Here is a 14,758-nt window from a genome sequence, read left to right as displayed (position 1 = left end):
GCCTTCAGACTTACTTTGCCTAGTTTGTCTCCAGACTGGTTTTCTGTTGGACTTCGGACACACGCTGTAGCCTTGTCTCCAACCCTGCCTCTGGCCTCATCTCCTACTGCTCCTGCCTGGACTCCCTGGATGGATCCTGTACTTGATTCATCACCTTGACTTGCGCGGGACTGCTGATGGATCCTGTTATCAGCACCTGGCTCTGCCCATGCTGTCCAGATGCTGAGAACTGTGTTAGTATTCTTATGTTTGATCTAGTAGCACATTGGTCCTAGATATCCATGGTTACATTAGTGTGAAATTTCCATGCACTGATCTGCAGATCCTGCTTCCAGAGTCTCTTCCAAGTATGGTAAGAGATGTCTGAATAAAAATGACCCCAGGAGGGAGAACTACAGGGGATGCAGTCTCCTAAGCAATAAAGGTAAGAGCCAGAGGACTCAACCAAAGGCAATGATTTGAAAGAGCCTACAGTGGTACCAGAGACACAGTTCATCTGGTAACAGGCAACTTCCCAGTTTCACAAAGGAAATTTGCAAACACAGGGAGCAGACAGATTAGTGAGGGTATTAGGCATCACCCACCTACCACCTGAGCACACAGCCTTGCAGGTTGCCGTTTTTACTAGGGCAGCATCCCCCACTAGACTTCTCTTTCCTAACCTAGATGTTATTTTTAATACTCTCACTCCCTGCAGCATCAAATTTTTTCAGGAAAAAAAACAGACTTTTGTTGGACTTTGCTACCAACCACACAGAGTAAGATGAAGTCAGAGTAAAAATTCAGTTAGCCTAACGTAAAAAGAAAAACCTTTTGAGAAAACATCAAGACACATAATATAAAACACCTTAAAACGCTCATTTACCTTGCCAACAGCACACAGTCCACATTTTTTATCTTTCCCAATATCAAGGCATCTGATGGCTGCAAAACAAGCAAGTAAGAACGAGTTACAGTGACAAACACAATAGACACCTTAACAGCTAGTTAAACATAAGCAGGATAGTTACGAAAAGGAAATACTGTTTACCACCGTAGCCTCACATTTTCTTCAGCTCAGCACTTGTAATTTGATATGGTAGGTTAGTAAAACAGTCTGGAAGGGGAAGCAGATTATCACTTTTTTTTTTGTTTGTTTGTAGTAACATTAATATTGCAACACCTTACTTTAGGGTTTGAAACAGTAATACTTCAAATACTTTGAAACAGTATTATTTCAAACAGTGCTACACAAACATGAAAAAAAGCGCATGTACATGTTGCCTTTAAATTGGCTAGCAGGTCTCACTCTCTCCTGTAAACTTTGGTTGCTTTTTGCTAAACAGGTGCCATTCCCTACTGAAAGCCCCCTCCCAACAGAAATCACATTTAATCTGTCCATTCCATAACACTCCCCGTTCACTCCTCTGTCCGCTCTCTACCATGGCCTCCTAGCTCACATTTATGTCCTAGACTCCTCCAACACACCCTTTACTCCTCCCTCTTCCCTGCTGCTGGGGGCCCCGCTTTTGGGAACTGAACTGTGATATGACAGGGAATGCCTGGTACCAGCAGCAGAAACAGGCGTCTATTTAATTAGATGCTAAACTGCACTTGTGATGAAAAGCAGTGAAGCTGGATGTGCTGCTTCTCATGCCCAATTCAGAACTGCTTCAGTTTCACTCTGTATTGCAGCGTTGAAGAAACCGTAAATAAGCTGGAAGCCACTCTGCCAATCTTTCCTTCCATGCCCTGGGATTTATAGCTGAAATAGCTATTAATAAAATTATGATTTATTTACTGATCACAAGTCTGCAAGTGTCTGAAAGGACTCACACATTTGCATTTAGAAATGTTCTGTTGCCTGCTGTTTGATATAGTTTTATGTGTATTTTAATGCTAGCTAGGAGATTTCAATCAGCACTTAGTTTTACAGCTGTTAATTCTATTACACATTTGAAAATTTGCAGAGATGTATAATAAAGTAATATGTGAGTCCCACATAGCTGCATTTTAGAGACAGTGATTTCTAATAAATTCAGCACTTTCTACTCCCTATTGCACAGCTCTTTTTAGTCATTTTTAAAGTGCAATCTCTTCAAAGCACCATAATTTACTCAATCACCTAGGTTTAAATTCTGCCAGCCACAGATTAGCCTTTTTTTTTAAAGGGAACATTCCAGAAAATTTATTTTTAGAACTGTAGTGTATCCTGACTTATTTTAAAAAGTCTCCATTTAATATTAACCTATTGACACTTAAACATTTAATCTATTTACCTGACTTTACGTATACTCTTCTGAAGCAGACGTGGCTTTAAGAGTGAAATTTCACACAGAGTGAATCCCTTGCTGTCCAGTTGCCAAGGCATTTTGATATTGCAACATTCCATAACAATGAAGGTTCACAATAATTGGCATTTGGGGTTTTGTTTTTTGGGTTTCATTTAGATAGCACACATTTGCTGCGTGTAGTAATAAGCATGCAACTTAGCTCACATCAGGATACAAAAATACTCTTAAAAACTAAGGAGGACTTCAGCCAAAATTCCTTGCCTCCTATCAAAATGAATACATAAAGCTCAGTAAGTTCAAGACTGGACCCTTTGCTTTACAAGTGACAGACTCAAGTCTATTGCAAGCAATAGATTCAAGTTTATATAAATTTCCAAAAGATTTGGGGTAGAAAGGTGCAATCTAACTGCTATTTGATATTCACCCCCACCACAGAACTCCACTGAATTCTGGCATACGCTGCTGCTGACGCAGCAAGAACGCAACAGCTTTGAAATCTTAACAGGCTTCAAAATCTACTTGCAGCTTCCCTATCTGCTGCCATCCTAGTAACTTCAAAAGGCTTCAGGGTGGCTGTGTAATAGGACCCATTGCCATCTTTACACGCATTTCCACAGAACACATTCAGGGCATCTTCCAAGTGACTGCTTGAACACCTTTCTTGCACAGGATTGCAAGAAACGTGGCAGAGAAAAAGAAAGATTTGCAACAAAGAATGCACTGCTAAATGATGAACTGACAGTTTAAGAAAAGAATTTGCAGATACTGCATCATGGGTGATTAAAAGAGAGGAATTAAGGATAAATCAGAGTGTGTAAAGCTATGAGGAAGTGAAAGACACAGAAATTTCAAACTATATGTTAACCATGTAACAGAGCTAGTGTATGCTTCCGTTCTGCTCTCTTTCTCCCGCAAGTTCTCTCCAGTGCTGTACCTCTCTACTATTATCTCAGTTGTAGTCAGGAGCTTTGAAAGGCTGATAAAATAATAAAAACTTCCAATGTCACAATGCAAATTTAAAGCTCTGATACAGTATTTTTAAAGCAGGATTAATAAAAGGCCCAATAAAAAGTTCTCAAACATTAATAATTCATATACTTATTTAACTACTCCCCACTTCCACAAAATCCAAGTCAGATATATATTACTCAGTGTTGCAAAACAGAAAAGGAAGCAAAGAACCCTGAGCAGTTAACCCTAAATCATGACAGTGACAAACAACTGGAATAAATCCCCTTTGTTTGCAACATAAATAAACACAAAGTATTGTTAATGCGCGCCTTGCAGAATTCATTTTTTCTTGGTCTCACCTAAGAAACAAGCTAGAACAGAAAAGAGAAAGAACAAGCAAAATAAAAATATAGCGAAAACTTGAGATGGAAAAGTATCTCATAGGTTCCCCAAGCCTTCATTTAACTTGTGATCTAGTGTAGGAACCAAATGATGTACATCGTTTTCGCAGGAGAGGAGCTTAAGTGTTATGTCACATGATCTGATTTTCCTGAGGCAAGCGAGGAAATGCTCATTTGCAAGGTGGAACCCCCCCTGGTTTTTTTGCCAGATATACCTATCACCAAAAAAAAGGGAGGGGGGGGGCATCTAAAATAATCTTCTAGAACAGGAAGATATTTTGTTTATTTGGGGAAAGGTGACTCAACCAAGTTCTGTTATCCGCTAAGTAAAACAATCTAACAGAAAGTATATACTGAAAAAGTTTTATTAGTAGTTTCAAAATTCAAGGATGAAGATAAATCTTGTTGCAAGCAACTTTCTTATCCTGTAAGAGAACAATATTTTCCATATCTGGAGATGGAATGCCAATAGGTTTTAGGGTATTTTCCATAGAAAACCAAATTTTTGATGCAATGAAAATGGTGGAAGGAAAGAAGGGAGAAAAGGAGGCCGGAATATTAACAGCTGTAAGCATTTTTATTTTTAAAAAAACCTAACGTACTGCATTTTCACTAGTATTACTAATGTAGCTTGAAAGATCATATGAGGACCAAAGTCAATACAGAGAATTGCAAAAATTCTCATAACTCAAGGACTCTATACAAACAAAAGCTATTATTCTGCCTCTGATAGTAAAGAAACAGCATTAAAAAAACCCATCTATTTTGCTGTTGTCAAATGTCACAGGTGACAAGGAAAGTCACCACCAGAAACGTTTTCAGCTAAAAGTCTTTTGGCTATGTCCTTGCCAAGAAACCTGAGAATTTAAACCCAAAACTTAAAGAAATAGAATTTTCCTTTCCTTTAAAAAAACATGCATTTTTTAAACTATGTCTTGTATTTTCCTTTTGGCATTCAGATGTTCATTTTCATTCTTCCTAGTTTTGCTTGAACTAAATAGGCTTGATGTTCCATCTCTAATTCTCTCTACAACTAAAGGACCACAAAGTTCTGAACAGTTTATTTAGATTAAGCCCTTTACCTCTTAAAATTTCAGGCAGATTCTCTCTCCATTGATGTCACAGCTCTAATGCAGAAGCATCTTTATGGCAGAAAAATCTCAATTTGGCTTTACTTCAGTAACAATCAAGAACAAGATACACCTTTAGAAAAATATACTAACATAAACCACAAGCTTCTAAACGTTTCCAAGCACACTTAAAAAAGTTCTCATTTGTTCTTTCGCATTCAGCAATAGCTACTTCTCTCATCTCTGTTATTCTAAAATTATAGTTCATAGAATCAGAATTATAGAATTGTCTAGGTTGGAAGGGATCTTTAGATCATCAAGTCCAACCATCAACCTAACACTGCCAAAACCACCACTAAACTACGTCCCTAAGCACCACGTCTACCCTTCTAAATACCTCCAGGGATGTCAATTCCACCACTTCCCTGGGCAGCCTGTTCCAATGTTTGATAACCCTTTCGAGTTATCAAAAATGAGGGAGGTAGGTAGGCTGTGTAACAGCTCCTTCCTGAATGCTAAAAAGTTTCAGCAGCAAAATAAGCAAGCATTAATCCACTTAATGATACCAATCAAATCTGTGAGGTTGGGTTTTGCTTCAATTCGAGTCCACCAACTTGAGCCACTCAATGCTCTTTATGGCACTGTAACTTGTGGTCTAAGTCCTGCACATGTTAACACTAAGGCTGATGCACCATTTGCTCCACGAGGATGAAAACTGTATTCAAACACTGAAGTTAACACAATTCTATGCAGGAGTGAATCTACAGGAAATAGCCATTAGACCAATGGCCTGAGTTGTTAGGAGTTCAGATCTACATCAGAGAGAAAAGAGACAGGCCAGCAGGGGAAAGAACAAACGCTCAGTAGGGCTGTGCTCCCTTGCACAGATACAGACGTCCCACGAAGTTGCAGTTTTCCATCCAGGTGAGCTTAACAGTCCCAGTGCAGCCCACTGCAGTATCTAGAATCCACACTTGGGTTCCTACTATGACTCCTCAGTTATACCCCTGCCCCATACACAAAACCAGAATACTCGTAAGCTTTTTCTTTAAGTTGAGCCTATGCTAAATGCATAATACACAAGCTCAGACACAGCCAGTCCATTGATCAAAGTTTCTCACGAACCACAACAGGCAACCAAAATTTATTTTCCTCTATTCATGTTGCACTCTGTGAAGAACACAGAAACCTGCTTCCTAAATGAAATTTAAAAAGCCTTCCATACTGACCAAAGCTGCAGGATTGAGGAAGATTCTTCCACTCCCTTGTGTAGAAGCCATCCTGCAGGTACTCCTGCTCTTCTCAGTTAACACTAAACCCTGCTGTAGGCCACCTACTGGTTTGGTTTAGCCAGTGGATTCTACTTTAAGACCAGCACTGGCTACCGTTTGGAGAGCAGGATACAGAAAATGGAGGAGGCAAGTTCCCTTCATTCTCTTGCAGTTTGCTATGAGATTTTTAAGGATGGTGGAAAAGTCAAATGTATTTTTCTGGTTATGTTTTCTCCTCAATCTTTATCTCTTTGCACTTCTTGAATGGTGCACACACAAAACCCCACTTGCTCTTCACACTCTTATTTCCCTCTTAAACCATTTTGAATGCAGGCACAGATTCAGATTTTCAATCACACACTACAGCTCTGAGCTTTCTGCCAAGCTTCTATGCATAGAATGGCTCTTGCTGCCACAGGCCAGATGTTTTATTGTATGTATAATAGCTTACAGTGGTAGATTTCATAAGATACAATTTCGATGGCAATTACAAAGCAGCCAGACTCCCCTGGTCTTATGACACTAGAACCCCTCTCCCCCTTGATTTCCTGCCTATAAAACTCTCTCTCATCCTTTGTCTTATCTGTTCCTACTATAAATGCTTTGGGGCAGGAATTGTCCCTCACAAGACACTTGGCATTGTGTGTAGAGAAACACCACTAGCCTCCACTCCCTTTTGCTGAGGAAAAGGGCTGAAGCAATGTGAAGGAGAGCTGGTCAAGAATACCTATGCCACAAACACAGTTTCAGAGCTTCATTTTCAAATCAGTTTCAAATTATGTGGTTCTAAGTATGACTGTAATGACAGCATTGGTACGTAAAGCGTAATTCAGTGAAAATGGGAAACAGGTGACTCTGGTGAACAGGGAAAATGGTGGCTCATACGCCTCAAAGGACAGATTTCTGCAATTCGGAGAGGTTCCCGGAGCAATCTGACACATGCTACAGGTCACACAACTGCACAAATTTGAGATAGAGGGTTTATACCTCTTGATTGCAAATTCAGGACTGAGTTTATAAATTCATCCAATCTACAAACAAGAAGAGGTATAGCCTCCTCTGCACATCATCTTTGTAACACCTTGTTTCTACAAACTAAGAATCACACAATACATAGCAACTAAAAGTAAACAGTCTTGTGACAGTACCTCCTTTATGCATTCTAACAGTCTAAAAATTCTTGCAGTATACAAACATATTTTAAACCAGCAAAAAGTCTCAGTAATAAAAAAATAGGTTATACATACCTTGCCGTAAGGAGTATCAACATATTTTTCTGTTCTTCCTTCTAAGATATCTGGATCATCCAGGCCAGTTCCACCAATAATTCCAATCTTAAACAGAAAAGTACATATTAGTCTTCTTGAGATCTCACTTCATTTAACAGCATGTCTGAAAAACTAACCAGGCAGCTAAAAATGTATTTTCTGACCAAGATGGGGCTAAACTACAGATCAAAAAAACATAGTATGCCCAGCACAGTTTCCCAGAAAGGAAATTTCAAATGACTGGTTTTAAACAACTGTATTTAACTTGCCAGTTTCTACACTATGATTCTCCTTTTTAAAGATACCACATTAAAAAACCTATGGAAAATACACAAAGATGTGCCAGCTCATCATTTATTCCCAATACAAGAATGAGGGGTGTTACTTTGGAATGCCTCTAATGAGTGAGAAATACCTATATAAAGCACATTATAACAAAGACTTCTTGTTCACATGGGGAAAAATAGTCCTATACATAACTACCATACTGAATACCAGGCATTACTATATAGTATTATACCTACAAAATAATGAAAAATTATTTCTCAAAAAATCAGAAGGGTTTTTGTATTGACTTGTCAAGATCTAAGCACTTCACCATTTCTGTAAGTCATCTCTGTATAGCCTCTGAAAAGGAGGACAGGTCAACAGCATCTTCACAAATGAAATAAAAAGAATCGCTGACAATTTCACCTGCTGGGAGCACTGCTATTTACAGTTAGGTCATCTGGTACCTAGGAAGGTTAAGTGCTCATTCAAATTTTGCCTGCAGCTGGGTCACTAACTGTCTCCTGTGTAGATGCACTAGTGTCATTTTTTATTAAACTCACAGCCTTTCCCCAAGTAGAAACTTAACAGACTCTTGCTTTTTTAATGAAGTCTTTTCAATGACTTTTCCCCAAATTTTTTTATGAAATTGACTAACAAATTCAAGGCATAATGGAAAGGGAAAAAGGAGGGCAAAGCAATGGGCCACTTAAATAAAACATATTTTATTTCCTTAAGAAATCAGGCTAAAAGTCCTACGACGAGTTTGATATAACTTGTAGTGAAGAAGCATGAAGTGACTCACAACTACCACCTATCTGTCATGCTTTCACTGATTTCTTGTTCTTGCTTATTGCTTATCTGTCCGAATTGTTTTTTAAAAAGGGGAAAGAAAAAAAAAGGTAATTTGAAACATATAATCTCACTGAGACTAAACTCACCTCTGATTTCATATTCCAGCTAAAGAAAAATGCATCTCAACGTTCTTGTTTCTAGTTCATCATTGGAAAGTATCTTGGCCTTGTCTTTTTAGTGACGATTCCATTTTCAATCAAGTCAACTTTTCTCTTGATTTCAGAACACTTCTAGCTCTTTGGATGGAATGGGTACTCTCAGGCCCTTCACAACCTCAAGCTTAGTAATGGTATTTAAAAATAATGTCACCATTTATCACACACAGGGCAAATGCTACTGCTTTTTTCCCCGCTTCCAATGAGACCAGTTGTTGCAAAGTTTGTCTCACTTTTAAGTTGAACAATTCATATAATGGCCCAGTTGCTTACCATGGAAGAAAAAATTGGAACCATTCTGGCATGACTTATTACTGCACGGTTCCACATTTTTTTATTATTTTTAAAGACAGAAAATTTCTCAAGTAAAACCTCCAGACTTCAATACAAAACAGCCCCCTTCCACAACGCCCACCCAACTGTCTCTCACTCTAGTTTTTTCTTAACTTTCACATTCAGAGAGACCTCATTTGTTCAACCACTATAATAGCTGGCTCATCAAGCATTTTGTTTCAACAAGCAGAGGCCCTGTGGTCTTCGTTATACATCAAATACCTCTCTGAGAAGGCTTTCCACACCAGATGGTGTAAACGCTGATACGCTGAATTAGTTTTAACAGACTGCCTATTTCTTTTTGCTACCCCCCTGTGGAGCACGAGGAGCAGCACAAAGGAAAATACCAGTAAAAATCCACAAATTCCAACCCTGAATATACTCAAGCATTAGGGAAGACCTAGATCATTGTTTGCAGTAGTACTGATGCATCTGTTCCCACGTTGCTTATTTTTCACATTCAGATTGTTCGATTGTTCACAAAAATCCTGAAAACTACACAAATTTTAGGATAATTTTTTTTGCCTTAAGAATCACATAAGAAGCGTGCAAAAGGAGCAATCATAAAACTCAAAATCAACAAAAGACCACCTTTAACATTGTTCATGCATGCATTCAGTAAACATGAAAGATTACTACGTTAACAGAAGCCAGGGACAAATTGGTGCCCCCCCGCTTTTTTTTTTTAATCTAGAAAAAAAATGGTTCCTTCAGTAACTTAACTAGTTTTAGTTTGGTATAATGCTTGTTTTATTTGTGCCCTATGACTTCAGATCGAGAATATTCAAAAGGGAGTGCTTATCTGCCTGAATTTTTATGTCTGACGAAGCGAAAACGCCACTTTTGGGACTGAGGAAAACAGTGCAATGCTGGAGGTAACAGCTACAGCTACATGACATAAAAGTTATTTTGGAACTGCAATGCCTTAAGGTCATTATGAACACACAGATCCAGCACCGTAACAGACCATTCCTGTACCAGAAAGCAGGACACCTGACCTGTGGCAGCACAGAGCTTGGTTTGTTCAGGGCAGCATAGACCTGGTGAAGCGCCTTTCAGCCTTGCTCTTGGGCTCCCGACTTCTCCTGCTGCAGTGGCATCAATGCCTCCCGGCGCTTGCACAGCTCAGTTCCAGAGCAGGCTTTTACACCAAGGGCCATGCTGTCAGAAATGGCAGCAGTGCAATGAGCTGGCAAAACCACCAGGTGGAGAACCCACAGCATGGAAGAAGAGCTAGACTACCCTGAATTTGCTTTTGCCTTCCTCCTCAAACACCTCAGCAGCAGTTTGGTCAACCTTCAAGCCACCTTAGGCAATACTGGCTAGAGAAACACTGGGCTCACTATAATTCACAGGAGAGCTACTACAGTGGAAGCAAAATTCGTCCAGCAGAGATTTATTGAAGCAGTTGCTTCTCCAACCATGTAACACCAACTTGGAGCTGGCAGCTCCAACCCTAAAAATAATTTGACCTCCCTGCAAGAGAATTATTTTTCCTCCAGTTTACATAATCTCCAGGAATATCAGCCATGTCTGTGGGCTGGAGACCCAAAAATCTGATTCTATGTTAAATTCTTTCCTTTTAGTGAATTATCAAAAGCAATGCAGCTGCTCTAGGCTCAGTGGGGAGATTTCCTGCCAAGGGAGCCAAGGTCTATTTCCACAGGCATTGTGGCAAGCAGCCCAGGCACTGAAGGCAAGAGATGGCAGAGAGGAGCTGACTCAGGGAGAAAAGTCTCCCCTTTCCTCAAAAGGCAGAGACAGTCACATCTAGGAGTGACCCCAAAAATGGAGAGATGCAAGACTGTACGCTCCATTCCAAACTTTGCATCCTACAAAGGGACATGAAGGACATAACCTGTAAAAATTACTGGAAGCTGTAGCTGAGGTTATCTGGAATTAAATCTAAAGTAAAATGGCATTGCAGCAGAATGAAACATTAAGTATTTTACTACGGTATAGTCCGCCTCAAACATTGGGATGAAGAGCAACAAAAGTGAAACCTAACAAAAAGTTATCACACCAGTTAACTACAAAATCAACAGCATTTCTCTGTGTGAGTCTAAATGATGACCACACCGTAGTGTATGCCTTTCTTCACCTGCTGTTTGGCACAAGACATAGAAATATCAGTGCGGTAACAGCTTACACTTGCCCATCTGAGGGTCTTAAACACTAGTGTATATTAGGCATTGTCGCAATCAGCTATGAGTCTTTGTGCAAACTAAAAACCAACAAAACCATCTGTTTTGGGGATAATGAGAAAAGGATGGCATTAAAGACTTTCATGTAAAAGGAGATAAACAGCAAGCTGCATACAATTTACAGCTAAGACAACCTCTGTAAAATAAAGACAGCTTAGAACTGATTTCTACACGCCAAAATGACGGGGAGAGTTGCTTCACCTCGGAAAACTTAATTCGTATTTTGGTCAGAACACAAACCCAGAGTTTCAGCCTAACTGGCCTGCTCACCCCTGACGCAGGCGGGCACCTTTTGGAGCCATTTTGTTAAGCACATGGGACGGACAAGGCGCAGGCGAAACTTTTCTGCCGGCTGCTTCCTGCCCTGGGGCAGCCGCGGGGTCTGCGCGCCCCGCCGCGGACACCAACCCGCCCCGCCTCCTCTCACGGACAGATCCCACACGCCGCGGACAGGTCGGGAACCCTGACAAAGAGAGGCATACGGCTTTAATTTTTAGGAAAAAAACTAAAACTAAAAATTAAAAATTCGCCTCTTCCGGGCGGTAGAGCCAAGGCAGAGGCCCCGAGCAGGCAAGGCGGCGGCCTGGGGCGCCAGGCGGGGGGGGGGACGGCACTCGGCCCAGCGCCGCCCGCCATGGCGGCCTCTCTCCCGCCTGCCACCGCTGAGGGCCGCCGGGGCGGCTCCCGGCGGGTGGAGCAGAGGAGAGGCGGGAGGCCACCATCGCTTCCTTCCCAACCCATGGCGGCGGCGCGGACCCGCGCTTACCTTCACGGCCGCGGCGGCCATGTTGGCGGGGAGGGCGAGGGTGAGGCGGCGGCGCCGCGTGTGGCCCGGCCCCGCCCCCGCTTCCCGGCGGGGTTTCGTCCGCCGTCCTCGCCGCCGCCCGGCGCTCCTCGCTAGGTGGCAGCGCCCGCCCGCGCTGAGGGGAGGCGGTTCCCCGACACCTCCGGCCCGAGGAGGGCAGGGGAGGCCCGGCGGGTCCGTCCCCGCCGCCCGGGTGGGAAAGACCAGGGACGGCCGAGGCCTCCGCTCTCCCCGGGCCTGAGGGAACGGTGTACGGGTGTGAGGCCGGTACCGGCTGTCCTGCCTCATGCAGCTCGCACGGCTGGGAACGATTACGAACATGCGACGGCAGAACAGTTATGGTGGTTTTGTGTCACAGCATGCAACATAACTGCTTGTTTTCCCTCTTTTTCCCCCCCCCCCAGAATATCTCCTCTCCAGAAGTGGATGTTGCCTTCCCGTTATTTCTGAGTGTGTCTGTTCTTACGTTTCACCGGTGGCTTCATCAGAACGTCTCCAGCCTGCTTTTGGAACATCGCTGTTGTCTGGACCGTAAGCCCTGAAATGTTATTACATCCTTGAAATGTACCCTCAGTGACCGTCTTAATACTTCTTTAAAAGCTTTCATCTTGGGAGTTCTTTTATTAAGTCTGTGAGAATCTTGGTGTGTTTAAATACCTCTTGAAATCGCAGACAGGGTACCCATCCTGCTTGCTTTTTAATATTTCTGATATGCGTGTTTGTGTGTGACTCTGGGAATCTTCACTGATGGCATGCAAACGGAGAGATGCTGCAGCTGGTGGTATGTAAATACTTTCCTAAATTATGCTGCAGTTCCAGAAAACAGTGTTCTGCAAATGTCGTGGTATAATAGAAATAATTTATCTACTTGAGTGTGTAAACGTGCTGAAAATGCTAAGTATTGGCTTGGTCTCTCTGAAAACTTTCAGCTAGTCTGTATTTCAGCAGGACCACCTACCATATTCTTGGAGGCACTGTGGTTTATTTGACTCCCCCCTCACCCCCGCCAAATTCCTTAATTTGTCAGTAGAGTGCGGAACTCAACAGCACCACAAAATCCCTGGAACATCCTATAAAACAGTGACATCAAGCAAGAAATGCTGATTAGTCCTGGATTGCCAGAAATGGCAAAACAAGACCAAAATTCGAGCTCTAACCTATGTGAAAATTCCTAATTTATAGTATTTTTAGAACATATAGTATAGTGTATCTATATAGTAACTAAGTGGAAGAGGTTTGTTTTCAACTAAAAAGCAATTCATTTAGAAGTTTAATATGATTTTAAATTAAGGGTGGTCTTTTCAATATCCAGAAATTGTTCTGAGAAGAAACTGGAGCATATTTTGGAAAAAAAAAAGTTTTATTTTCTTTCTGAAGTACACTTACATAGAAAGTACATATGTTTAGCTCTGCAAGCTAAATATAGCTTTAAGTGATATGAAAAGGTAGACACTATGTCATTATATATTAATAATTACAGTTTTCCTATTTGTGGTATTTTTCTTGTTGCCACAAGTCCAAACATTTAAGCAGAATATTTTTTTTACTATAACATGATCTTACATTTTGAGAAACATCACTGGTTTTGATATATTTATGTATTTTATTACTGTATTTAGATATAAATATCAAATGTAGAGCTTTCAAAAATAGCCTGTATCTTGTCAATTGGAAGTACTTATTTTTAAAAGTATTTGTCGTAGATTTTCTTCAAAGCAACTTTATCTATTGGAGAGACCTCAGACATCCAGACGTGCCATTCTCATGTGCCGCTCAGCGGTACCTGTCTGTTAAAAAATGTCACGTATCTGCGAGTAAATGCAGGCTCAGATTCATCACTAAACGTAGAAGGATATTCCTGATAACTTAAGGCAGTAGCAGCTAGTGCTGAGCTTGCGTTTCAGCTGGAATTTGCTCTCTGTGCAGCTTTAAACTCTTGTCTTCAGTGTATGTTAGAGATCTTCATAAACAGCTGGAACGTTTGTCACAGAGGCTGAAGTCTCTTACTGCAGTTCAAAATGTGAGACTACGCTGATGAGAAATGGACTTTGGAAAATCATAGTTTAACATTAAGGGAGAAGGAAGGACATGGGTGAGATTACACGTTAACTTTTTCAGTGTGGTGCAGTATAGCCATAATACCATATTAAGACTGAAATTTACCCTATTTTTCTCATTCTAGGTTGGCCTTTCTATTGAGGGTATACCTTCCCCGTTTCTATGATTCTTCTTTCAGTGCACAGAATCTTTTAGAGAATAATTTTTGGCAATTGCTTCTGTTTAATTCTATTCAGTTCTTCTGTTGAACTGCTTATAAAAAGTTTTGCCAGTTGTGTTGCTGTATTCCTTTTTACCACAACTGTTTGCAATCCGTTTGCTGTTCTGTGTTTTGCTTCTTTTTGAATACGAGAGCTCACTTTGTTTAAATAGCGGGGAAATACTCACTGTTTGTACTCTCAGGGACCAGTTAAGAGAGTCCTTTCTTACTCCCATTTAAAACTTGTGCTAGCTGTTACTGCACAGGCTATTCCTATGGGAGTTTGATACGGTAGGTGTCCACAGGGGTACCAGCTTTCCAACTTCATGCCTATGAGCTCTCTGTACTGTATGTACTTTGTAGGAGTATTACTCTATGTAAAGCTCTCTATATATCCAGGGTGAATCTAAACACAGAAGAGCCTGCTCATGGTGAATTTTAATGACATAGATACTTCAAGAAGTGTAGAGCTGGAAGTTTGAAAGAAACTTCATTAGATGTGGTCTCCGAAGTTGCCTGGTCTGTGCCACTGTTTTGGCACATTTCAGAGAGTGGATGGACAGCTTATATCAGAATCAAAAAAAGGAGCTGAAAAACTGTATCCTTGCAGACTAAGTACCTTGTCAAATTTAATACCATGCTAATTTC

General features: G+C 41.0%; 1 protein-coding gene across 3 annotated transcripts in view; it reads right to left on the bottom strand.

The window, feature by feature from the left end:
* Positions 1-11,941, bottom strand: part of MTAP (methylthioadenosine phosphorylase) — a 37,784-nt gene extending 25,843 nt beyond the window's left edge. The window contains exons 1-3 of one of the 3 annotated variants that reach the window (XM_074570508.1): positions 11,815-11,941; positions 7,214-7,300; positions 866-924 (exon numbers count right to left, since the gene is read on the bottom strand). In XM_074570508.1, coding sequence (XP_074426609.1) covers positions 866-924; positions 7,214-7,300; positions 11,815-11,835 — 167 coding nt within the window. In that variant the 5' untranslated portion in view covers positions 11,836-11,941. Of the gene's footprint in view, positions 1-865; positions 925-7,213; positions 7,301-11,337; positions 11,477-11,814 lie in introns of those variants that run through there. The other 2 variants (XM_074570510.1, XM_074570509.1) reach the window with 2 other exon arrangements.
* Between the last annotated feature and the right edge of the window lie 2,817 nt (positions 11,942-14,758).

This window comes from Larus michahellis, chromosome Z (assembly GCF_964199755.1).
Source record: "Larus michahellis chromosome Z, bLarMic1.1, whole genome shotgun sequence".
Classification (NCBI taxonomy): Eukaryota; Metazoa; Chordata; class Aves; order Charadriiformes; family Laridae; genus Larus; species Larus michahellis.
This window is presented reverse-complemented; position numbering and strand designations above follow the sequence as displayed.